The sequence below is a fragment of the Strongylocentrotus purpuratus genome, unplaced genomic scaffold, assembly GCF_000002235.5.
Source record: "Strongylocentrotus purpuratus isolate Spur 01 unplaced genomic scaffold, Spur_5.0 spur5_scaffold_9, whole genome shotgun sequence".
NCBI lineage: Eukaryota > Metazoa > Echinodermata > Echinoidea > Camarodonta > Strongylocentrotidae > Strongylocentrotus > Strongylocentrotus purpuratus.
Window position 1 is genome coordinate 16,418,670 of NW_022145615.1, and position 27,727 is coordinate 16,446,396.

Genomic DNA, 27,727 nt, shown 5'->3' on the forward strand with positions numbered 1-27,727 from the left:
GATTACATCCTCGGGAAAAATCCCTGGGCAATCATTACTAGTGTCCTCCTCATCATATCAATACTTTACGCATTCAAATCTGATATGTTTTTAAATCAGTGGTATGAATCTGAAAAAGAATAACTTTGTGATCTAATACTAACATTATTAGATATTTATATGATTATATCCACCATGCACATATCCACCATGCATGGTGATCAAGGCGCTCTACCTATTACCCCGGCTTTGCTAGGCAGCAGACTTCGGTGCTTACAGTATTAATTGAATTGCTTCCTACCGGGACACAATTAACACCTGGGTGGAGAGTGGCAAATGTAGATTAATATTTTGCCAAAGGACATTAGTGCCGTAGCGAGACTCGAACCGCGGACCCTGTGACCCACAGTCCGACGACGGATCTACTACTGTAGATCACAACACCCTTAGACCTTTCATCCAAAAAAGTAGATAATTTTTCCAACAGCGCTTTAATAACAGCTCATTCTTCAATATACTAAAATCTGAAGAGATTGAACATTCCCTTAATCTTTGGGTCTTAAGTGTTGAGGTCTAATAATCTTGCCTGAACAGTATACTTCATTTCACGGGGCAGAACGGCCGTCACAGTATGTTTCCCATCAAATGCACTAGTCCATACTTCCTCCATCCCATAATCGCCATCAACAGCTGAATCAGTTCGCTTGAAGCGGATGATATACTTCTGGATGTTACCATTGATGTTAGATGGTAAAGGGGTAGACCAGGATACAGTGAAGGAGCTTTTAGTAATCTGCGGTATAGTCAAATTTATTGGAGCGGGAGCAACTGCTTGGAGAAAAATTGTTCAAAAGAGATCACACTGAAATATAGTAGATTTAGTTGTTGTAGTTAGTCTAGTCTTAACAGGTTACTACAATACATAATTCCAGAAAACAAATATAACTTACGAGCGCTCTTAAAGCAACTTTTTTTTATTTAAGAAATAAGAGTTGGAATCACAAAGAATAATAAACTATATTAGGAAATAGTACTCTTATGTCTCAAAAAGTCATGTATAGGATTGTTATGATGCAGAAAGAAGTAGTTAATATAAAACACTTCTAAAGATATATTTTGATATCTTATTGCACTTGATCTCCGACAATATTTGACGTGTAAACATATCCGTCCGTACTCCACTAATATTAAACCTGAAGCTGGATTTAGGTATTGTCTGAAGTTGAATTGAATAAAGAAGTTAGACCGAGGTCTAATTCTAACAAACTGTAGTCCTCGAGTTGAGTTTAATGAACTAGCAGTTTACAGACCATACAGTTTGCAGTCTAGCAGGATGAATGATTCCCACTCTATCAAGATCAATCGAATTTGTAGATGAAATTGAAAGTATACTGTGAAATGAAGTAAAATCAACCAAAAATATCACGTTAGACGCAGGTTGTGATAAAATATTATCTACGAGAATATTAATCTAGGCACTGAACACGCAAAGCAACTGCCCCCACCCTATAATAATAATACATCCTAAGATAAACACCAACCCTCTTCAATTGTTTTGCTGGCAGTCTCACTGCTCCTGTCACTCTCCTCGTCTTTATTCGATGCAGTCAGTTGGATGGTATAGTCCAGATAGGTTTCCAACCCTCTTAATGTGTAGGAGCTTGTGTCATTAGGAACCATGAGAGAGTTTAAAGAAGTTGACCCAGTGGAAACGTAGTAGATCATATAATGAGTCACCCCACTCCTGCATTCTGCCGATTCTGTGGGGAGGTGCTGAAACATAAAAAGTGAAAATACATGTTATATGCAACAGAACCACATAAAAGAAGTTATTGCCACACTAATATATAAAACTACAAGATGTTATTTTTCCAACAAAATGTTGCACTAATAAGGATGCTGCAATCATTCTGATGTTGCATTCTGCTGCTCGATTAGCTGTCGATCACAAAACGTATTTATATTTTGTTCCTTCTGTAAACTAAACTAAAACTCCATTTCATAAATACAACAGCTAATACTTTCGAGGAGCAGACAGTAACACTTTGTACGCCTTTGTTTTTGCGCAGGACATATTTCATTTAGTCAAATGATGAGGAACGTAAATAAACACCCAAAATGCCAAAGGCCTAATAGTTAGTGATGTGAAAGAATTCTTATTTGACATATCTCGAGGAAATTGTAGATAAAATCAAGTCTAATCAAGGTTGTACATGTATTTACCAGCTCCATATCCTAACGGTGTGGTTCTACCTCATTGTAACGACCTTTTGACTATTAAAGGCATTGTTTAACAATGTTTTTGGTTAAAATGTATGACACTACGTGTTATCAGTGTCTGTGATATGGTGGAATGTTGAAGCCCTTACAAAATTGCGCTTCAGAATGATCATGAATTGCTTCAAAAAATAAAAATCTTTGAGTGACCAGTAGTGTTATATCATGAACCTAATACGGTTGTTGAAATGTCGAGCTCAAATTATAAATGTCTTGATAATGAGACAGGCGATCGGCTTGTAAAAGTCATGGGATTCTTGACTGACCTAAAGGTTTATGATTATGTTTGAAGCATCAGTTAAATCCAGGATTTTGTTTTGAATCAGAGACAAACAATCACAATCCCTTTAGCAGTTTAATATGCAATTTGTTTTCTCGACAAGTCCTCTCTTCTAACTACATTTCACTAAATGATCAAACACCTATTTTTAAGGAAGTTCATACCTCCCATTTCACCTCTAGCTCTTTAGGGTTGATGGCTGCCACTTGTAGTCCAGTTGGAGAAGCACTGGGTTCTGAAGTTAAAATTATATAGAAGATACTAAATTGCTGGACCCATAGTAGATTGAATCATTACATGTACTTGCACGTCATGGTGAAATCATACATTGCGCTAAATGTAGCTAAATGTACAAATCAAGCTGAAAATTTTTGAACATTTTAATTATACGTTCTGAAATCTTGACAAACCCGTGACAAAAATCAATCGCTTTTCTTCTCAGCATAACTTACTTCCACAGTGAGTCCTTGTGCCGTTGCTAGGACACACATGTCCTGTTCCACCTGTTCCTTCCCTCACTGCTGCTACACAAAATATGTAATCTGTATCAGATGTCAGGTTGATAACGATGGCTGATGTTGTGGGTTGGTCTACGCTCTGAACCGCTACCCATTTACCATCCTTCTGTGCAAAGACATCATATCCTACCAAAGGAGGATCCCCTATGTCAACTCCATCAGACCATGCGTTCCATTGAAGACCAACTGAAGTTGACGTGCTGGTAACCTCCACTTTTGACTCAAGGACTGGCAGAACTGACAACAATTAAAATAGACATAAACAGTTAATACAGTTTATTGAAATAACCGTCAAATTCAATAACACACCTGTAATCGAAGTTCTTTCAACAAGTCAATATGCCATTCAATATAACGAAATACATAATAAAACTAAAAACATAACTGATTCGAGCCTCTGTAACCCTTTATGCAGACATTGTGACTGAAAATTATTCTACATTTAAAGAAAGTGGATTCATGCTTTCTAATAAACAGGTATCTCACAGAACTATATAAGAGTAAAGCGATGCCACTCAGTTTGCTCACCATAGGTTGCGTTGGTAATAAGCTTACTGTAATAGGTGTTATTCTCAAAGTAAAGACGACACTGGTATCCCCCAAAGTCCTGTGGATACACACTATCAACATCAAAGACAACAGCTCGTTCTGACCCTGAGACAGTGCTTGATCTCCTGGTGATTCCTGTCGTGTTATAGTTGCTTCCACTACGTCTATAAAGATGAACCGAGGACGCCTCAGGAACTGGGTTACCCCGAGCATAACATGTGAAGCTAGATGGTTGGTATGGGTTCACTCTCTCTGGAAGCAATATTGATACTCCTGGCAAGACTGTCAAGAACAAAAGAAATATATTAAACATTAAATTATACACGTCAACACATCAACACAAATCAAACACTAATCCAATCATGTTATTCAAAATCTGTTCGCTTCATGTATTCAATCTAAAATACATTTTGCATCAAATCCTGTATACACTGTACAATATAAAAAACATTGAACAATCAAGATATTCAAAAACAGAATAATGGATCCGATTACATTAGAAAGAATTACCAAATACTGATAATCTTGATATTCTTGTCAAAAACCTAACCCCCCCCCAAAAAAAAAACATTAAATACAACTTAACGTTTCAAGAGCAATAGTAAATCGCAACCCAGTCATTTCATAGTATTAGCATTACTATCAATTAAGAACTAAGCAATGACATAAATACAATGTAAAACACTCGTACATGTTTAGATCTTAATTGGATTACTGTGGTCAAAATTTAATTGATTCACATATATCAAGGCAATACTACAGGCAAGAAAACCATCAATGTCTATCCACTTGAGGAAAGTCTTTTGTACTACGAAGATTATCCAATAGCAGATAATCATTTGGAGGTATGTTGTTATTTTGTAATTCTCTATTTACACTTCCACTTACTGCATGTATAGTGTAAGAAAAAAGTAATGAATATATAGGTTGGACTAAATCTTGGCATAAAAAGCAAACAATTACAGAATAGAACACATGTAAATATGTGTACATGTGGCTGCAACAAACGTTAATAGTAATATTTAACTAGACATTGAATTCGTCACGGAGGTGATTCAGGTGATCTGCCGGGACATGGGTATACCCAGAAGGTTGCCCATGACGTCAAGTTAATGAATACCAAATATAACTCATAAATGACTACCCAGTATCCATTAAGGAAATACCACACAAACTCAATGGCAGATTTTTCAGTTCTCACCTTCATCGATCCCGTCTTCTGATCAAAAATTGAATCAGGTTCAGAATAAGGTTTCAGGTATAATATAATACAATTTGGGAAAAATCAGAGTAGGGGTAAAGAGATATATTTATTAAAAAACGGCAAATATTACCTAATCGAATCAAATTCAGTCGTTTTCCCTTAAGTGGCACTATGTTGATGACAAAGCATTAAAACAGCAAACATAATACATGAAATCGACCACTTTTGGCAATTCGTGCATATGCGCGCGTCCGTCGATTTTGAGTTTGAACGAACGTCTATGAGCTAGATTTAGGTCACTAATGGCAAAACTAAACGCAAAAAAGAGGTGACACAACATTTGCTCCTGCGACAATTGCTCCGGGCTTTATTTCGTCTAAGATGTAGGGTTAGGGTTAGGGTTTCAATAGGGTTTTATGTTAGGTTTAGGGTTAGGTTTAGGGTAGGGTATAGTGTTGAATCCAGGGTTGAAGTTAGCCATTCGATTAGTGTATGAAATTTACAGCGGAGCAATTGTCGCCGGAGCAAATGTCATGGAACCAAAAAAGAACGTGAACGCGTTTGCAGTGACGCGCACACGGACATGGGAGTGACCAAAAGTTTACCCATAACATCAAAGTTATGCATATCAAATATCATTCAGACATGACTATACATGACAGAGATATGGTCAATATTTTTAAATAAATTAAAAAAATTGCACCTGAACCAGGTGCGGATCCAGGATTTTCCAATAAGGGGGGGGGGGGGGCGGAAATTTGAAAATTGCGCCGACCGTTTTTCAACTCAACATACCAATCCTGACAAGGTCATATTAGAAGCACCATACCGGTACAACTTTTGACATTTTCATCGGGGGGGGGGGGGGGGCTGAAGCCTCTTGCCCGAAAAGGTAATTTTCTGGTTTCACATTTCGGCTAGTAAGCGAAGCGAGCAAGCAAAAGTTTGAGGATAATATGTATTTTTTGAAAGTGTTATTTATCACCAAAATATACGAGAAAAGATATTAAAAAATATATATTCGGGCAGTCCCCCTCGCTGTCCCCCCCCCCCCCCAGTTACGCAAGAAGCGCAGAAGCTTTGATGTTTCATGAAATTATTAGAGAAAGAAGAGGATTCGTTGTACCATTCTCGACTCCTAATCCTTGTCTGAATTTAGTTTCCCCCCCCCTCCAGCGCAAAGCACGGAAGCTTTGACCTTTCATTAATTATTAGAGAAAGAAGACGATTTGTTGTACCATTTTCGACTCTTAATCCTTGTGTAAATTGAGTTTCCTCCCCCCGCGCGGAAGCTTTGACGTTTCATTAAATTATGAGAGAAATAAGACGATTCGTTGTCACATTCTCGATTCTTGATCCTTGTTTGAATTCATTTTCCCCCTTCCGCGCGAGGCGCGGAAGCTTTGAACTTTCATAGTTTAAAGAAATTATTAGAGAAAGAAGATAATTCGTTGTTCCATTCTCGACTCTTAATCCTTCTCTAAATTCAGTTTCCCCCTCCAGCGCAAAGCGCAGAAGCTTAACGTTTCATTAATTATTAAAGAAAGAAGACGATTCGTTGTACCGTTCTCGACTTGTCAGAATTTTAAAAAAATGTTTCTCTGTCTGCTCCTTTTTCGTCCTGTGTCCTCTTTCTGCCCCTACCGCCCCTAGCTTCGCATGCTTTAAAGGGAAAATGAAACAATCATGATTGTGATAGCACACAATTAGGTCGGTAGAAATGAAAGGGAAAAAAAAAGGATCTATTACACCAACTATGGAATAATCACGACCGGGAGCGTCATATCATAGTTTTGTGTTATCGGACGAGGGCCGGGGCGTAGCGACCAAACGAGATTTTGCAATGTAGAATGCTGAAATTATGCATTCTAGAAAATCCCAATGTACCTTCTTTCCGCTACTTGTATATTTCTTTCTAGCTATATATCTAAATTTCCAGGGGGGACGTGTCCCTCTATCGGGCCGAGGATCGCCGCCCCTGTCCATGATTACTACCAACATGAGTTCAAAATAAGCACAAGCGAGTTGGTATGAGCTGAATCTAAATGAAGGGCAAAATAAGAGTTGTGAAGCAGCCCCTCTACCGTTAATTTAAAAATTTGACTGTTAAGTATATAGCTTCTATTTGAAAGACATCCAAAATAGTGTGCCCTTTTCACTTTTTTTCCAAAAAGCAGGGGCTGTTTTTAACGTTGAACTTTAAATCCGTGGCTCGAGATTTCATGCGGCCGGCCCGGCCCCCTCTATTCAATAACGCTTCCCAAGCCTTCTGGAATGACCCCAAATCTCCCGATTACAGTTTTTTTCTTATTCGTCGTTACTGTCAGTAAGCGCCATTTCCTTGTCTTTCCCCCTTTCTCACCGACTCTTCTCCCCCCCCCCACCCACTCAGTGTTATCTAGGGTACGCGCATGTATGTTCCCTCTATTTGAAAGCTCAGTGCGGGTCGGATTTTTGTGTATTACGAGCCGGACTTTGTTGCGTGAAAAGTAACCCTTTATCAATGAGTGAAACACATGAGGATATTGCAATTTTTGTAGGGGAGTTTTATACATTGAGGTGCATTTTTTTCACCACGCAGAATAGCAGCGCGAGTCAATGGGCGATCAGCGAGCCATGTCACACATGGCTGAAAAGACAATATTCTAATTCAATAATTAAAATATTTCCCACATGCCTATAACAATGAAACTACACAGAATTGTAGTTAAAGGTATGCTTTAAATATATGTGAAATAAAAATTCAAAAATATTGTTGAGTTTTGTTTTAATACATTTACAAAAATTGCTATTTCTACCAACTGACTGCTGTTGTGTGTGTGTGTTCGCGGGGCAGACTGTTTGCACAGGCAGTGTGATTACCCTATTAATAGTTTTTCTCGGCCAATTTCGTCAAAGCAGCGATCAATTTCACCAACGTGCATTCATTTTTGAGCGAATTTTCTCCACTCGTTGTTCCCCTGTTTCATTTTTTTAACTTTTTGCATTCAATTTCGTTTCGAGTCACTGAATTTTCTAAACATGCACATTAAAATTAAAGGTGAAATTCAAAGAAAATCCCAAATATGTCAACTAATGTATGACTAGAAACTGGTAAGCTAACAGATGGCCATCGTACAAGTTATAGGTCAATTACATATCGGGTGATTTATAAAAAAATACAAATACAACCACCTCCATAGCAGCTGGGATATACCAGAGATTCGCCGGAAAAATAACGATGTTTTAAGGACGTCACTATATGGACCAACACTGCCCAAGCAGACGACATCCCATAGAGAATGAATATAATTGCAAAGCTATTATTTGTCAAATTATAATGAGTTTAGTGTATATAAATGTAATAGCATGTCAAACCATTCAAAAGGGGATATGACCCGATTCTGATAACTAAAATCTTTTGCTTGTAAATACACAGGATTGGGGTTAATTAACAATCAAAGAAACCAGACTTTCAAATTGAAAACCCCCTGGAATGATATTAAGGACGGCATTTGTTCCCTCTTGAAACGCCGAACATACCCCGATGTGTGCAGCTGAATATACAATGGCGTCTTATTTTGTTTACAAGCGACAGATTCCTTTATTTTTGTATCGCTGCATTTGTCATCAAAATAAAACCATGCGCGGGGTAAAGGGTGAGGCAATAGATTATACATTTAGCCTGACGGTAGTGAAGTAAGAGAAAGGACTCAAGAAAAGATGAAAACACAGGCACTGAAAATATGTGAGATGTCATGGGGCATCGTCTGCTTGTGCAAGTCATGTCCATACTGTGATCTCACACATCTCAGCAGCGTTCGGAGAGCTCTTCCGGTGCTATGCCGGGGCTGTATTTAAGCGTTTTGTAATTTATAATAATCGTTACTTGAATTGAATTGTGATAACCTTGTCGAATCAAAGTTTCAACTTTCCAATAATGAAAATAAATTTAGTTTTTAAAATCAATGAATATCAACTTTAAAGCTTGGTTCAGTCAATTTGTAAACGCATAAGGCACTGGTTTTTTTAACATATACCAAATGTGTCCACAATAGGGTCTGAAATGAAATCATGTTTACTCACTTCAAACATGTATTTTTAGGATTAGGACTATTCATATTTTTGAGAAATGCAAATTTTGGACCTTAATCTATCTCCTTATTTATTCACCAGATATGAATACTTTGAGTTTTTACAATTTTATTGTGAACTATAGCATATCTAATAACTGTGATATAAAACTCATTTGCTATTAACTTCACAAACAAATATGTTGGTCTTTAAGAATATCTTTCAGAGATTATTCATGCAAATTTTTGAGTTTCTATCTTGAAAAATACAGATTTTGTGTCCCTTGAAAGTGAAAAATAGCTCCAAATTAGGATTTTGACAATAACAAGTTTTTATTTCAATAGGTAAAATGCTTTTTTCTTAGGTCAAACTTATTTTATTATAACAACTGATGATATAAGTTAAATACATCCCAAAAAATTGGGGAACCAGTGCATTGCCTAATAATTTTCATATGTCACACCACTGGTGTTTCGGACGTTACACACTGTTAACATCATAACTTTATTCAAGTTAATTGCTTTTCTTTAGGTATTATTGACCTAAGTAACATTAATTGTTTGCAGAAAAATATTTCTTTAACATTTATTGAAAAACTTGTGCAGTTTTAATTAGTTTTGCACATATACCTAGTTTGTCTTCATCGACTACTCAATTTATGTAAGGTAAACTGTTCATTTCAGGAACGTGTAGTTAAAAATGCTTATGTGTTCTAACAAAGTGAAATATGGAGCTAATAGCAATTGTAGTCATCACAACTCCTAGAAATTTCACTTTATACAAACATACTCTATTTTGCAGGTTATGAACAACAGTGTACAATATATGCTATAGTTTGTTTCGGATGTTACAAGATGTGAACATTTCAATCAGATCATCAATTTCTTCAAACTTTACAACATAGATGTTTAATCGGCTTGCTTTGTACTTTGCCTTAAACTAGATTCATGTAGTGTGTCATTCAATACTATCACTATCACATACATGTACAGTGTGTACAGGGTAAGCAAAACATTACAAAAATACTTTTAACAAATAAAAGTATACAAAAGTATCCCCAGTCATTTACGCAATAAGAAATATGGGAATCCTAATTCATTGTACATCCCGATATTTTTGCATAAATTTGAAGAAGTTACTATATCTTTAGGATCATGAAATGATCATTAACATGCACATTTTGTTATGAGGGTCAAGCATTTGAAAAGTATTTGTACATAAGGCTAGTTCATTTGAGGGTAATTCATCCAATGAAAGGAAAAAATTATGAATTAATTAATTTTGAAGAGGCTACACCTTATTTTCATGTTCATTCTTTAATTACCCCCACAAATTGGTAATCCATTTTCTTGTCATTTGGAAATTTGGCAGATCTACATCTATATGTCAACATTATGTTGTACAAGTTTCTATAATAGGTATCGGATACTGATTACTGATTATTGTTTTATAATGAAAGCCTTTGTGCTCATCAATTGTACATGTATGCAACCAATGAGTGTGTCATGTAGTGTGTAAGCCAATTTCATAAAATTGCTTGATAAATTGTTATCATTATTAAGCGTAAATGCCAATTCCAGTTTTGGATAATGGCAGTAGTAATCCTTTCTACATAGATTAGTTACATGTACTGAGTGCCCTTTTAAAAATGTATTTTCAGATGAAAATACATATTTCTCATAAATTTTTAGAAAAACATTTTAATTTGCTTGATTTTATCAACTTCATATACCTGTATCATATCCATGTCATGACCATGCACACTGGGTATTGCTTAAGTGGGTGATTTTGATTTTTGTAACCTACCAGATAGTGTAAATTGACCATACAATCTTTGGTTATATGACATCATTTTGAACAACCTCTATAAAAATGAAAACCTCATGATTTGCAAACACACACCAATGTAAATAGCAAAAGGAGAAGTTGAACAAATGAAATTTGCTATTCTCACATCTATCATTGCCCCTCATTTGAACTAGTTAAAGTATGAAAATGTCTGTTAACAGTTTAATGTAACGTCCGAAACGTGCTAACAGCATACCAGAAAGTGCTGTTAAAGTGGCTGAATATTTGTTACGAGTCACTTTTGTTGAGATTTTTTCTGATAAATTACAATTAAGGATATACTGAAGCAGCCAGCCATGCTTTGCATCACAAAGTGTGGCTTCAATATTTCATGTTTTATAAGTCAATTTTGGAGGCAAAATTAGATATTTTATGGATTATTTGATTTTTGGCATCATATTTCTACACATTTTTATATTTAAATCTGAATAAAATCATCAAAATAGTGTTTTTAACAGGAGTGTCCATTGTGAAATGGTAACTTGCAGATATGATCGAAAATTAGGTGAAATTTGTCGACTTTGTGTTAACAATATAATTGTGTAACGTCCGAAACACCATTCTTGTGATTACAACAAATAAATGGATTTGAAAGACCTGATTTGTGTTTTGACTTGTGTTAAGACTTATAATAACTTATTTCATAATAATTTATTCACTATAGATACCTTAAAATATGGATTATTATCATTTTATTGGTATTTTTTGTTTCGGACGTTACATTTGTTTCGGACGTTACAACTGTTAACGGAAAATTGGTTTTAACTATAAAATAGTATTGTAGTAATGTATTGCAAATTTCTTTGTTTTGGTGGGTAGCTGCCATGAGATGTTAACAAAATGTTATGATAGATATATCCTGCTGTTCATATATTTTCTGCTACTTCAACTTGAAAATTGTTTCGGACGTTACAAAACTGTTTACGGAAAATGAGACAACTTTTTCAAATTTTGAGTATATTTGTAATATAAGCGCTACTATAATTAAATTATATTTTCTTTTAATATAATCACTTGGAGCAACTAATAAACTCACTCAAACCATATGCAATCTCATTAATTTGTTGTTCTAGTGGGTTAAATAAGGGTCTACATTGTTTACGGAAAATGTAACGTCCGAAACGCCATTTTCAATTGCACTTTTCCATTAAAATAGGGGAGTTGATTCAGATTACTGTTAAGTTTCTTTAAGATCCACTCATGCTCATTAATCATCAATAGAAAAAAAACATATTGTTGTGGCTATATATTTTTTTCAGCTCCGACCAAAATGGCATGTCAATTTTGTTACAAAATTCCGTAAACAATTTGCTGTTCAGGGATATCTCATGCGCATAAAGCAACGATGAAAATTTTTCGTTAAGCTATGGGAGGTTAACCTAGGTCCATGCTACAAGAAAAAGTTGTTACTGATTACTAATTCTTTATCTTTGGAAAGTTTCAGGCTCTCAAAAGGCCATTTAGGTATTTGGTCATAGTTAAAAAAAAAAACCAGTGCCATAAGCGTCGTTCAATGTCGCCAATAGGGACTTTTAGATTGAGTGGACGAGAACACGACGAATGCCGACTGATCATGCGTGTCAACGTACTCAACTGCCCATGTTGACTACAATTAGAAATCTTTTAGATTGCACTCGACAATATACATGCATGCAGGAAGTAACACAATGATTGAACATGACGTACAAAGAAAGAGGACAAAATATACAGTTCCTCATTCTACCCTCAACAATAGGCCATTTTCGTGATGTAACCAAATTTAATGCATAAATTTTTATGAAGTGCCTCAATACAAATTATTTAATTCACCTGATAGGAATAATAGTATTTCAATAGTCAGAATGCAACTGCATATATTAAGTATTGCTAGGTAGGTCAAGCCATAATGTTTTCCAACCTGACAACAACAACTATTATTCTTATCAGGTGAAGGAAATAATTTGTATTGTGACACTTCACAAAGACGTATGCATTAAATTTGGTTACATTACGAAAATGGCCTATTGCTGTGGTAGACGAAAGAACATCCCTTCACTGCTCTTATGTAAAAATGTGTAGAACAGGTGAATATGCATGTGACACCTGTTCTAGCAGTGCCTTAAAATGACGTCACACGTTGCAGTCAAAGCTGTCGACAGGCAAATCTAAAAGTCCCTAATGTTGAGTGGGAGGAGAATTCTTTGGCGAATTGCGGTTTCATTTTCGTCTATGGGCAACCTCTTTCGCAATCGGGTCATTCAAATTAAAACTAGACCTTATAATCATTATTTGAGGCTCGATGTTTATACGAAAAATAACTTTTTTATGTTCATTTTTTTTATCTATAATCTTTTCTGACATAATTTCACATTATATAATCTTCTCATTTGTCTGATAGATTTATATTGCTTTTCTTATTTTGTTTTCTCTTTCGTTCGATCTTTTTTTTTGTTGAAACATTTCTTTATAAATGTCTTCATAATTATTTGTCATTATAAATGAGGTTATTTTTTAAATGGTTTATTTTTAATAATCTTGATCTTTCTTTCTTTTCGTGTTACATCTTTTTCTTTATTCATCATTGTATTTTGTTTCCATCATGTCCATGTTTAAATTCAACAAATTTGAAGTCACAAATTGTGCACCTTCTCTGGGGACAGTAACCCGTGTAATGACAGATATCTTCTAACGAATACGCATGTCATTCCTACAAGTAGACTTAGCATTGAATTATTAAAATGGAAGTGACAAATTAACATCAAATGAAAAGCAATGCACAAATGTCACATAATTATGTATGCCTAATCACGAAATTGAATGCTCGAATACATACCACCGTCTGTCCGGCGCGAATTTGAATGCTCTTTGCACGCTTTTCTAAATTGAATGCTCATTTTGCACGTCTCCGTGACGAGAGTATGAAATCGCATGCTACTAAATCAAATTGAACGACGCAATTAGCTTTTTGAATGTTGATCTACATAGTCATTCAGTTTCGCACGAACTTGGATGAACGTAACGTTAATTCAGATGCTAAGTTTACGAAGTTGGGCGGAAAAAACCTTGTAGTACGTTTACAGTGTCTTACAGTGATGTCTTTCGGCGGTGATATCTAACGGCAATTTAATCCATAGGTAAAGTCTAGCATTTGCGAATGACACTAAGTCTTTAGAAACAGTTAACAAACCATTGATCTTACCGTAACATGTAGGTAGTGTAACAGGAGACAGGACACCATCATTACAGGAGAACTCTGTGGCCCTTGTCGTACCCGTGGAAAAGCCAGAGTCACACGTTACGTTGAAAGTCGTACCATGCGTGACTGAACCCCCCGATGAATAATCTGAATCCGGTACAGCACTCACAACGCAATTTGCTGAAGAAAACAAATATTATATTAAATAATTAATTTAATTATATTAACTGCCAAGTTCAATGTTTAAATCAGGAAAGTATTTCTAAATGTTCTTTGAATGTGATTGTCAGTGTCACATAAATATCTATCACGAAACGTTGTCTTTTAGTTGTTGTTATGGATTGTGAATAATTGGAGTACCTATTAAGTGTTATGTCCTATTAAAAACGTTTTAACTGTATTTTTACAACTAATCCATATGCCGATTATTTTGGAAATTTCAGATGGTAGGTGCTTAAAGTACAGTCATGTACCCTCTGAAGCCCCCCCCCCACCCCACCCAATTAAAACATACCATCCAAGTTATATTTGAAGAGAAGGAATCCCTTCAATGTGCGTGTCAGACGCAAATGTCGTTCCAACATCACTGCCGATAAATTTTCTAAATAATAAAGCACATTTCAAAAGGCTTTCTAAAAAATGACCACTGCAAATATTACAATGAAATTTTGTGACATGTATTGGATATACCATAGGTGAACTGTATTTTTTCTAGGTATTTGTGTTGTATCATATAATATTCCCTCAATTGTTCCTTTGTCATATTTTATCTTCAGATTTCATCTTAACCCTATTTAGCCCGGGGGGGGGCTTGAGAAGCCCCCCCTCGACATTTTTCGCGATAATTTTTTAACGCAAGAAAATCTTGCCCTGAAATTTTGTGACTTTTTTCTTTCGAGTCTTGCGCAACTTTTGAAAGAAATTTTTTGAAAATCGGACCTACCATTACAAAGGCACGTGTCCTTTTGTCTTCGCATGTCAGCCCGAAAATCGCTCATTTTTGTGATTTGTGTACAAAACATATGGAAATCTCATTTTTCAAATAAAGAGGTAAAACATTGGTTATTTGGTCTTGTTTAGATTTTAGGTGTTTATTTTGGGGTCAAAATAGTTGAATTATAGTTGGAAATGAAATAAAACAACAAAAACAATAAAATACATAAGTTAAAAAAACAAAGAAATACAAAAGAAATTATCAAAACAATAGATAACATAAGGAATAACCCTGGTTTTTCAAATTTTTGTGTTGTATTATTATTCCAAATGGTCTAACAAATATATGTAGTGAGAAAGAATGCTTAAATATGAATAATGTCTGATTTATGGGCAAAAATGTGAATTTAATGACCTTATTTGCATAAATTACCATAAATATGCAAATGAGTGAATTTTTCAAAAAAATTGAAATTACCATAGTATTCTATACACTTCACTTGACATGTATGCAAATTTTCGCGGCGATCGGGCGTTTCACGGCCGAGATCATAGGGGGGGGGCCTTAGAAGCCCCCCCCCCCCCCCCCCGGGCTATGCAGTTTCAAAATAGCCCGGGCTAAATAGGGTTAACACCCATTGCATTAGCTTTCTTAAGAACCTACAACTTTGATAATACATTTAAACACACACGTATAGTACCCGGTGTATTGGTTTATTAAGAACCTACCATTTTCATAACACAACTTTAGCACCCAAGTTTAACACCCAGTAAACTTACCTAAGCAGACTGGTTGATCGTCATTCCAAGCTCCGTCATCACACGTGAGGGATGAGGAGCCAACCAACGTGAAACCATTGTTACACGTGTATGACACCTGTTCATTGTGGTAGAAAGGGGGTGAATCTCCAGAGCGGACTCCGTCGTCAAAATCGTCAAGAGGGGGACAGTTCGCTGTCACTATGAATATGACGGACAAAGAAAGCGGACAAATAGACAAAGGAAGATCACTCCACTGCTGTTATGTAAAAAGGTGAATATGCCTGTGACACATGTTCTACATATTTTTACATAGTAGCAGTGGAGGGATGTTCCTTTGTCTACCTGAGGAACTGTATATTTTGTCCGCTTTCTTTGTCAGTCATGTTCATAGTGTGTGTCCATGAGAAATGTTCAATAAAAGAATATTAAGGAGGGCGATAAAATCAAGATAAAGTACAACAATACACAGGCAAATACATCACTAAATATGGAAAGTATTTCATAAATGATCACTGAATAGAAATTTTAAAAAAAGAATACACTGTGTGTGCAGTCCTCATTATTTGATGTATTTATGTGTTTATTATTTGTTCGATGAATATATTCTGAACTAGGATAGTATATAGTCCCGGCCACAATGTGGCAGAAAAAAAAGAGTTAAAAGACAAGTGTTCTATTCTGAAGCTGTGCGTAAAAAAGTAAGTTGTTTATAGATCAACTGATGTAACTTAACGACGTCAAGCATCGGTTATATTACAAATCTCTTAGTTAAGCCACGGTCTCATCAGCCCCACGTAGACGTCCCGTTTTGCCAAGGTTTGCCACGGTTCTAACGGCAGGCCAGGGTGTATGGTAGCCGTTTTGTCGCGTTTAATCACGGCGCATCCCGGCGTCTGACGGTTTACGGGCGCGGCGCGTTGCGTTCTGACACGGCGCACACGGTCGAGAGGTAGTATATAAAAGACGGGCGCGGCAGGAGCTTCATTCGAGTCTGAGCATGCAATCGACGACACATTACTGCATCTACAATACGAAGAAAGAAGGTCAAGCCATCGAAGAAGCAAGACGTTCGAAGGCCCTCCGTCCTGCACCAGCACCACCACCAGTAGTAGAGGAGTAGGAACAGCCTGAAGATCTTCGCCGTTCACCCCGCCTACGTTGTACTTTATTGCTTGGGCGGCATTCTTTTTATTCCGTGGGCACAACCGTGCTCCAAAGCTCCCCGGTGTCCACGTTTCATCCGTAGAAAGCCTTGACAGAACGTGAAAAACGTGTCAGACCTTGATCAGAACGTGAGAAACGTGAGGGACCCCATCAGAACGTGACGGGCCGGGAGGGAATGTACTGGCGTCCTTGGTGGACCCGGGCCGAACCGTAGTGCGCCTTGGACCCTCCGGGACTCAGCAGCCCCTTTCCCCGCACGACCCGTCACGGATATCGTGAGAGACCGTGAGAAAACTTGACAAGACCTAACAAAACTTGAACACAGAGAAAAAATATTGCCAAAATCCAACGGCGCACTACGTTTCGGGCAAGCGGGGATGCCGTGGCCGCCGGGAACATAGTGTAAACGTAGCATAGGTCTGTATAACAAGTAACAACGTATTATGCTTCTGTACGTCGTAGCGTCAACATAGTTGAAACGACCACTTTTTCAGATGGGGGTTCGAGGCATGATCTTCGTAAGGTCGCAGCGATGTGGGACCTGCAGCCGTTTATGAATATTCAAGCATGTTTGGTGCCCATCTAATGCTGGATTGGTGCCATATTGGGTTATTGTTGTATTAGATGTGTTATCCTGTGATATTTTAAATGCTTACATAATTGTGGAGGGCTGAAATTGATGACATGCAGGTTTGGTGCCCATCTAATGCTGGATTGGTGCCATATTGTGTTATTGTTGTAAGATGTGTTATCCTGTGATATTTTAAATGCTTACATAATTGTGAAGGGCTGAAATTCTTTTTCCTCACATGGAAGGCTGTAAACGGATTAGCACCAAATTATTTACGAAACCTTGTTATGCCTTATACACCAGCTCGTAGTCTAAGATCATCACACAAGCATCTTCTTAAGATCCCAAAGACACGAGTAGCCTGTGGTGAACGGGCTTTTTTTTTTTATCTGCAGCACCTTGTCTTTGGAATAATTTACCATTTAATTTGAGATTTATAACTTCCTTAGAGACCTTTAAATCTAAGCTGAAATATTATCTTTCTTAACAATACCTGTACTTGGCACTATGACACTCATCCGAACTTTCTCGTCCAAAATTTCTCATTCTTTCTATTTTTCTTGTGCGCCTCGGAATAGCATTGTCTAGATAGACGGCGCTATACAAATGCCTATTATTGTGTGTTTCTCATGAGCTGCATATATTAGGGGGGGGGGGGGATGGAAATTAAAGAAAAAGAAAATTACAGTCAGGAGGAGAGGTAGGTCATTTTGACAACCTATCCCCCTAAAAAAAAAAAAGCGGTAAGCAAAAAAAAAAAAAAGGGGGGGGGGGCATGAACAAATGAAATGAAATCAATTCAAATTCATATAAAAAGAATCCTGACATGAAAGAATTATCAAAGAAAAAAAAATTAACTGAAGCATGACAAAATTTAACAATGCAGAAATGAAAGAACAAAATAAAGAAGACACGGTTAAGGCATATTTAAATACATAACGAAAAATAATGATGCTTAATACAGATATGAAACGGATTTACTTAAAAGAATACAAATCTACAAAACTTAGAAAAATGTACAGCGAAATATTATGTCAATCACAAACTAACACAGAAAAATGAATCGTAGAGGATTTATTTTTTAAGGAAAACCTTCACAATAATTGAGGCCTAAATGATGGCACCAATTTAGCATTATATGGGCAAAAAATCTGCTGGGGTGGTCTAATTTCCAATAGAATTTATATAGTTTTTACAAACCGCTCAATGTTATCAATATTGCTCCCATCACCCCCCCCCCCCCCAACCCGGCTGGCCCCAGGCATAATCACAAAGACATATCCTGTAAATTAGTAGGGCCTATATATGCCTCCCATTTCCCACCCCTGACCCCTAATTTGCTTTTTTAGAAAACGGAAAAACTGGGACTTTATATTAGGCTAGGCTATACAGCGCTACACCATCATCTTAGTGGCACCTATCTCGCGTGATTTGGGCACCAATCCTTGACGTTTTCAGGATGCTAGCTATAGCAGCGCTAGCGACAAGCGCTGCACGCGCGGCTAATGAATATTCATGAGGTCACGGCTGCAGGATTGGTGCCTAGTTACTAGTTACTAGCCTAATACTAGCCTAATAACTCCATGTGCCTACCGTGTGACCGGGGTTAAGCTACGCGGTAGATCACCTTATGAATGACGTCATATGAAGGGAGCAATAAAGGGGTTTCCCCGTCTACGGACTTTATAGCGGGAGAGCGTTGTCTGGGTTGCAGGTTAATTCAGATAGGAGTAATGATTATGTTTTGTTCTTCTATAGCTCATTTCAGGACCATATACCCTTTATATGCGCTTTACAATTAATAATTTATAATCAATGAAAACACTTATACAAAATTATATGAGATTTTAGCGCTAGATAATTGGTAATGCTTTGATGGATTTAGAAGAACCATAGGGGAAAAAACCGCCACCTGTCCACCTAAAAAAAACATATAAAAAAACGATTGATTTGACAGCCACACAAAGGAGCATAACTTTTAATGATGTAGCTCAGTTGTCTGCGTGGGGACAAAAAACAAACTAAGATATTTTTTTGTTGTGATCACAACATATAACCTACTTTACATCAGATATTCCTGCAACATTCGCTATCTTATTATAAAAAAAATCACAATAATATCAGGATTGTGGCTTCTTGCAATCATTTTCTACATGTTGATATGTCTCGCTAGAATACATTTCATATCTATTCAACAAGGCTGCAATTTGGTGATACGTAGGCTAAACCCTATTCGTTACAATTGAACTTCAGAGCAACTTTTCAGGAGGATGTGTAGTAGACACATTTCAATATGCAGGGGCGGGTCCAGCCGGCGGCAAGGGAGGGGGCCCAAGAGGGGGCTCAATTCGTGATAAAATATTTAGCGGCGACTTAGCCGGCCGGCCGAATAAGCAGGGGGGAGTAGTGAGCACTAACTCCCCACTCCCCCCCCCCCCCTCGTTGAGCCAACAAAAACAAGTTAGTTTTAGTCGGAAGTTGGGCCCGTCTACTTTTTTTTATTTTAAAAGGTAGAATTTACGTTACCATTTTTAAAACCTATTTTGTGTACGTAAGGTGATGACATAAAGTCAATACAAACAACAACGGTCCACTTCTCTTATTTTACTTCTTCTAACTGAAGTGGAGCCTTCCCCTCCAACTCATAGAACATCACCAAAGTTTTGGAATGTATTATACCTGCCTGTCTTACGAAGTTACATTGGTCCCGCAGTTTTTGCTTGAAAAGAGGGCGCTATCGACGTCAAGACGTTTTTTCGCATCCTCTAGCTTAAACGACAAGAAATCTTGAAATATCAACATTAACGTAGACCATCCAATTGAAATCGAACGGTAAGACTGACTTTGAACGATAATTACGCTGTAATATTTCATTTTTTAAGTGATTTCAGTTGAAGAAAGTGAGAAAATATAGGAAAATGTCTAATAGAGAAACCACACCCAACCCAAACAGGCCGCTGTATGTACCTAAGGGACCCAAGCCCGTCTTTCTCAGATCCGAAGACGTCAGGAATGGAGATACTAAACCACTCAATGGTGAGGATGTTGCTTTAGCCAAGATTGTTACGCCAACAAATATCACTGGCATACAACAAATCCGCCACTTGTGGCGGATTTATCTGGAAAAGCAACCTGACCGTGTGAAGTTGATCACAACCGGATTAGAGATCCGAGGAGCCGCCGCCCCTATACACGACATAAACCCATTCACCAAGGCCCGAAAAGAAAATCATGTGTGAGTTTTAATCAAGGATGTGCCACTTTCCGTAAGTGATGAGATCATCAAAAGCGATCTACAGGCACAGAAAGTGAATGTCTAAGGGGAAATTTTCCGGCAAAAATTGAGGGTTAACGGGCAACTTATAAGTTGCCTAAATGGAGATCGTGTTTTATACATCAACCATCCATCACAGCCACTACCAAGGAAATTTCCATTTGGAGACATGGCGAGAGTGTATCACCAAGGGCAACCTGAACAAAGCATCATTGGAGTCGTCACTTGTTCGAAATGCTTAGCGAATGGCCATCATGTGTCGAAGTGCAACAATGTTGTAAAGTGTCGCATATGTATGCAAAGTGGGCATGTGGAAGTTAATTGTCCGAATGCTTCTCATCACCAGGCAACCGATCGAAAGAATCAGTGTTCAGACACCAATAGTCTCACACAGGAATCATATAGCGATAAAGTTCGAAAGCAAACGAATCTAAAAGATTTCCTTCCAGCCACAAAGGCCACTAGCACAACACCATCTTCAAGCAACACATCCAACAAGTCGAAGGGTAGTCACGATCAGTCGACTCGTGTATCCGACGAGAGAAATGTCACTGCCGCTGATGGAGAGTATGACGCCACGACTAGCGCAACGAAAGAAAAGGAAAAGCATAAACCAAAGAACAACAGCAAGTCCTCAAGCGACAGTGCTTTGAACTCCGAGATAAGCGATCGCGATAGCGACGACGAAAGCTCGGAATCCACGCTATCAGCAGAAACGCCACCAAAGGCAGCACGGGAGAAGAGAAAAGCAGCAAAGAGAAAAAGAAAGGAATCGAATTAGAAGAAGTGAGTTGAAACTGAGATATATGAAGAAAATGCTGAGAAGTTCTTGATTAACTATGATCAATTCAAATATACATTTGATATCCCTTAATGTAAGGGGTTTGCGTAATAAATTGAAAAGAGATAAGATATTTCTGTGGTTTAAACATCAAAAGTGTGACATCGCACTTCTACAAGAAACTTTTTTGAAGCGTGACAATGAAAATAGTATAAATCGTGAATGGTCAGGGCATTGTTTTTTCGATCACGGAACCAACCACTCAAAAGGGGTAGCAATTTTAATCCGCAGTGGTCTCCCAATCGATATAATTAATGTTCATTTAAAAGGAGATGGAAGAGCGATAATTGCGGAATTCTCATGTAATTTAAAAACATATTTTTGTGTAAATGTATATTCACCAGCGAAATGTATAGAAAAGGAAACATTCTATAAATCACTTGACCAATGGATAAAACTTCATAGGCCCGATAATAGTATTATGATTGCAGGTGGTGACTGGAGTTGTGTGCAGAACAGAACCCTAGATACTTATGGGATATCTCACGCATATCTACCCAAAAAGTATTTTAAATCGTTCCAAACAAGAAATAAGCTTTTAGATATATGGAGGAATTTTTTTTCCAGACAAGAAACAGTTTACGTGGCGACAGTTGTCATTAAAACTTTACTCTCGTCGTGACTATTGGTTAATAACAAACGATTTTAAATGTTCAGTTTTTTCGACAGATATTCGACCATGTTTAAAATGTGACCAATATGCAATATCTTTGAAAATCAAAATATCCCAAGAAAAAAGGGGAAAAGGTTATTGGAAGTTAAATAATTTGTTGCTGGATGATAATATGTATGTCCAAAATGTTAAAGACTTGATACGGAAGATTAACATTGAAACAAGTACTATGAGTAAACAACTACAGTGGGAAGTTTGTAAGTTTAAATTAAAAGAATATAGTATATGTTACGCAAGATTAAAACAAAGAAAAATGAAACAGTATTATGTGAAAATGAAAAAGGAATTAAGGCAGTTGTGTTCAGTAGAAGATGAACATTTAAATGATACTGATAAAGAAAAACTAGATAACCTAAAACGAGAGCTAGACAAATGGTATACTATGAAATGTAAAGGAGCTTACGTCAGATCAAGAGAAAAATGGCTAGAACAGGGTGAAAATGTACAAAGTATTTTTTACAGCTTGAGAAACAAAGAGGAAAAAAGAAAGAGTTACATTATATAGAGAAAGATGGTAACAGAATTGTGAACAGTGAAGATATTTTAAAAGAGATTCAACAATTTTATAAGATGATGTATAGTAAGACAGAAGAAAGTGGAGCAAATTATGATGAATATTTCAGAAATGTAAACATGAAATGTTTAACAGAAGAGGAAGCCGAGAGCTGTGATGGTCTGTTAAAAAGCTGGAAAGTCTGGAAAGCATTGTCTACTATGAATTTAAATAAGTCACCTGGGAGTGACGGTCTAAGTGTTCAATTCTATAAATGTTTGTGGGAACAGATAAAGGACATGGTGATAAATAGTTTAAATGAAGGGTATGAGAGGCAAGGGCTCTCGTTCACACAAGGTCAATCTATTCTTAATCTTTTGTATAAAAAGGGCAACAAGGGTTCTCTTGATAATTGGCGACCGATTTCTCTCCTTAATATAGACTATAAAATTGCAGCACGTGTTTTGTCAATACGGCTACAACCAAATATGCCAAGTATAAGCCAGTTCACGGTTGCAGTCTGAGCATGAGCAGACAGAGGTCATTGCAGAACAAATTTTTAAATACACGGAGACGAAATACTGGATACGTGCTCATGAAAGTTATGTAATCATTATTCATTTATGCACTCCATGATACACAGGTGGAAGTATTCTTTGAAAAAGGGGAACAAAGGCTATTCATGTAGCACCTCCATCGCTATAGGAGAGATTATTTAAATATGTACAAAGTGGGACCTCTTCATGTTTTAAAGATCTGTGGATATTCGGGGTCATTGCAGTAATGTGCTAACCGTGAACTGGTCTATAATATCAGCCGATCAGAGAGGTTTCGTAAAGGGTAGAATTGCAAGTGAAAACATAAGACTTGTACAAGATGTTATTGATTATTGTAAATTGGCAAATATTGACGGTATCATTTTATTTTTAGATTTCAAAAAGGCGTTTGATAATGTAAATCACTCATTTCTTATTGAGACATTGAAACGTATGAATTTTAACGTTTCCTTTATAAGATGGATAAAAGCTTTATACACAAATGCCCATGGTAGGGTGGCACAGCATGGGTGGTTATCTGAAACTTTTTATATTCAAAAGGGCGTTCGCCAAGGCTGCCCAGTATCAGCTTCATTATTTGTATTAGTGGCAGAAATATTAGCAAATAAAATTCGAGAAAACGATACAATAAGAGGGATAAATATTACAACCAAAGATAAAGAAGTTCAGAGGGTTAGCGAAGTAAAGATAACACAATTCGCAGATGATACCACATTATTTGTTAATTCAATGGAATCAGTAAATAATGTTATGAAAGAGTTAGACGATTTTGAATATTTTGCAGGCCCAAAGATTAATTGGAATAAAACGAAAGTAATGAAAATGAAAGAATTAGATATGACAAAATATGATATTGAATTTACAGAAGAACCAATAAAACATTTAGGTGTTTACGTTGGTAAAAATGATAAATATGTTAGCAGTTTGAATTGGGAGGGAAAAGTTGAAAAAATCAATAATATTCTTAAGACGTGGAAAATGAGACGACTGACCTGTTATGGAAAAATAATAATTATAAAATGTTTGATAATTCCTCAGCTCGTCTATTTAGGCACAGCTGTCTCAATGCCTATCCATATATGCAAGGCTTTACATAGGACTATATATATATTTATATGGAATTCTAAACGTGAAAAAGTAAAACGGAATGTTTGTATCAAGTCAGAAAGAGAAGGGGGCTTGGTATGGTTGATTTGATTTTGAAAGCTAATTCACTTAGATTATCTTGGATATATAAGTTTTTTAATGCAGATGATGCAATGTGGAAGACATTATTTTCATTTTGGACTGAAAGAGTTGGTGGGGTGCCGTTATGTTTACAGTATAATTGTCATATTAAACAAATGAAAATGATATGTAAAAAGAGAAATTTACCAATGTTTTATATGGATTTGCTTTGCACATGGTCAGAAATTCGATATGTAAATAAATTTGAAGTAAAAGATATTCCCAATGAAATACTTTGGAATAATAGTAATATTGTAATTGATAATAACCCTCTGTATTTCCCGTCGTGGATACAAAAGGAATAGAGATAACTCTCTATTCAATAACCATTTTGATGTAAAGAATCTGTTGTTTTTATTTAAAATGTCAAAATTAAAAAAAGCATTCCCAAAATATTGGTCACAAAATTTACGTTTAAACAAAGCTTCAAGTCTTAATGAAACAATGTACATTGAGACAACTTTAGATGTTATAAACGTTGAATTTACTACGGCGAAAAGTTATTATAATTTAATGCTAGAAAAGAAAAAAGAGAAAATTGGTTTCCATTTTTGGCAAAATATTTTAGGCCTACCAGAAACATTTGTTTGGAAAGATGTATTCCAGTTCAAATTTAATAACATAAGAGACAATAAGATCAAACAATATAATTTTAAATTAATTCATAGAATATTGCCATCTAAAGACAATCTCTTTATATGGAAAATCGTACAGTCTAACGAATGTGAAATTTGTCATGAAAAAGAAACTATTGAACATTTTATATTTTGTTGCAAGAAATTAAGAGTTTTCTGGAAAATTATCTCAAGAATTATATATTTCATTTTTAAAATAGAAATTGAAATTGATATGAAAATGTTATTGATTGGATATAAAATAGATAACAGAAAATTTACTTTACTTAATTTTGGATAAATTATGCTCAACTGGTTATATACAAAGACTACGTAAAGCGGAACTTTGGAGAAGTACCAACCAATCCAAAGAGGTTAATAAATAATTTTATTTCATCATTAAAATGTTATTTGAAATACAAAGAAAATATAAAATACTTCGATATTGAGGAAGTTAAGAAAGTATTTTAAATGTTAAAATGATCATTTTAAGATATTATGTTGATCATGTATATAATTCATGTTTCATTTTACTTGTTTTGTAAATAATATATATGTATTTTGAAATGGAACAATTAAGTCCCTCTGAAGAGGTAAAGAGAAAAAAAACATTGGTCCCGCATCAAGTTCAAGATACTGTTATCATGCTTATTAGCTAATGGATGCTTAATGGACTAACTCCTTCTTATTTCAATGAATTTCTGACTGACCAACGAGAGATCTTCATTCATGTTTTTAAAAAAATTGTTTACTGACCTTCCTAGTCTGAACAAAACATATGGTGAAGCTTTTTTTGCCCATGCTGCCCACGTTTTATGGAAAACATCAAGACAATTGACAACTTTAAGTCTGCCCTTAAAGGCCCGGTCACACAGGGAGGACGCATGGGGAACGCACGGCCAGCGCATTGGAAATTTGCAATTTGGGCCAGTGCGTTGTCGTTCGCTAGGAGTGCGTCATCATTCGTTACTCGTTCGTCGAGCGCGCTGGACCAACGCTGGACCAGCGCTATGCATGCGTCGTCATTCGCTGTGTGCGTCGGGATTTTTTGAGCATGCTCAAAAACGTGCGCCGAGCTCGACGCATGAATATACACGCCAAAGGCACGCCAGACATGCGCCGGAGCGCGCTAGACCAGCGCCAGACATGCGTGGAGCGCGCTAGACCAGCGCCAGACAAACGCGGAGCACACGCCCTGTATACGCACAGCGCGCTAGCTACACGCCGTGCATTTTGTGTCAGCTCGCTAGCTTTTCCAAAATTATGACAAAAGTTAGGCACACGTTCTTTTCCGATTTCCAATGCGCTGGCCGTGCGTCGTAGAACGCGGTGCATGCATGGACCATTCGTCCAGCGCGCTAGCAACACGCTGTGCATTCGTGGAAGTTGTTTTCATGTGCGCTCTGTGTGCGCCCTGTGTGCGCCCTGTATATGCCCTGTATGCGTCCAGCGCGCTATGCATTTGGTGTCAGCTAGCTGTATAGCTTCGACAAAAGTTGGGCGCACGACAACGCACTGGCCAAAATTGCAAATTTTCCATGCGCCGGCCGTGCGTCCCCCATGCGTCCCCGTCCCCTCTGTGTGACCGGGCCTTAAAGCACACCTTTTCCAAATGTTAAACAGATAATAGGAACTCGATCAGTAACCTATTTTATCTTTGGTTTGCTTTTCTTTTGCAAGAAAATATGTACGTTCATATTTATGTAGATACGTGTCTTGTACTATTATTATGTTTTATTATCATACCACTAACACCACCATCACAGCAAGAAAACAATAGATGTGTAGTTCAACAGGGCTCAATATTAGAACCGAATGAAAACAAATGGAAAAAATCAATTAATTAAATTGAATGCACGATTTATCCAATTGTTCACCTATAAATGAAAATGCCTGACGGGAACAGCTTATGTAGCGCGTACTTTCAGGAACGACTGGAGTCACCAGATCTATTTACTTCGCTATTAACAAAAAAGTAACTGAATTTTGCACATAAATGCACATTATACAGAAGGTGAGTTTGGTGGCCTGTTATTGTATCTGAATGTTCGGATACTCAATTTGAATTATAGAATGGATCCGAGGCGACATCTTTTTCTCAAATTTTATCAAAGCGTTAAACATAAAGATCATGATTACAAATATATATTATTTTGGACGATATTTAATCAAATTTGCAGTTATCCGTTTCTCGCGTTTTTTAGTTTCAACTTTATGATAACGGTTGAGGTTACCCTCGACTCAAGCAATATGACCAAAGTTTTAGAACGCATGATGAAAGATATACCGTTAGAAACTGCTGGTTATGGAACTTTGAATGACGGAGGTTGCCAATGTGTGGCGTGAGCTTGAAACATAAAGAACATCACTACATATACATATCATTCTTTGTCAGAATTTCATCAAATTTGACGTAATCTCTTTCTCTCTTTTTTTCTTCAAAATTCCAACTTGATAAAACGGTCGAGTTTTCCTTCGACTCGAGGAATTGTACCAAAGTTTTGATGAAAAATATTATATTAACCTACTGTTACAAAATGATGGTAGTGGAACTCCGAACACGGGTGGAGATTGGTTGCATTCGTAATTCCCGTATGAAAGGCAGACATCGATAGCGCCTTCCATCCCGTGGATGAGCACCATCAAGGAGGTTATAAGTATCACTCGGATCATCTGTAGATAAGACAAAAAATAACATTTAAAATCGATAACAAGATGACAATTCCGTAATTTAT

At 36.8% G+C, this 27,727-nt stretch overlaps 1 protein-coding gene across 1 annotated transcript; it reads right to left on the reverse strand.

The window, feature by feature from the left end:
* Positions 1–48: 48 nt before the first annotated feature.
* LOC100889998 (receptor-type tyrosine-protein phosphatase U) lies at positions 49–27,661 on the reverse strand. Its single transcript, XM_030977178.1, has 8 exons — positions 27,521–27,661; positions 15,597–15,776; positions 13,887–14,063; positions 3,583–3,885; positions 2,989–3,291; positions 2,701–2,771; positions 1,521–1,752; positions 49–807 (listed from the first exon to the last, which is right to left on the reverse strand). Exons 1-8 carry the CDS (start codon positions 27,633–27,635, stop codon positions 539–541), a joined length of 1,650 nt encoding a protein of 549 aa, XP_030833038.1. The 5' UTR covers positions 27,636–27,661; the 3' UTR covers positions 49–538.
* Between the last annotated feature and the right edge of the window lie 66 nt (positions 27,662–27,727).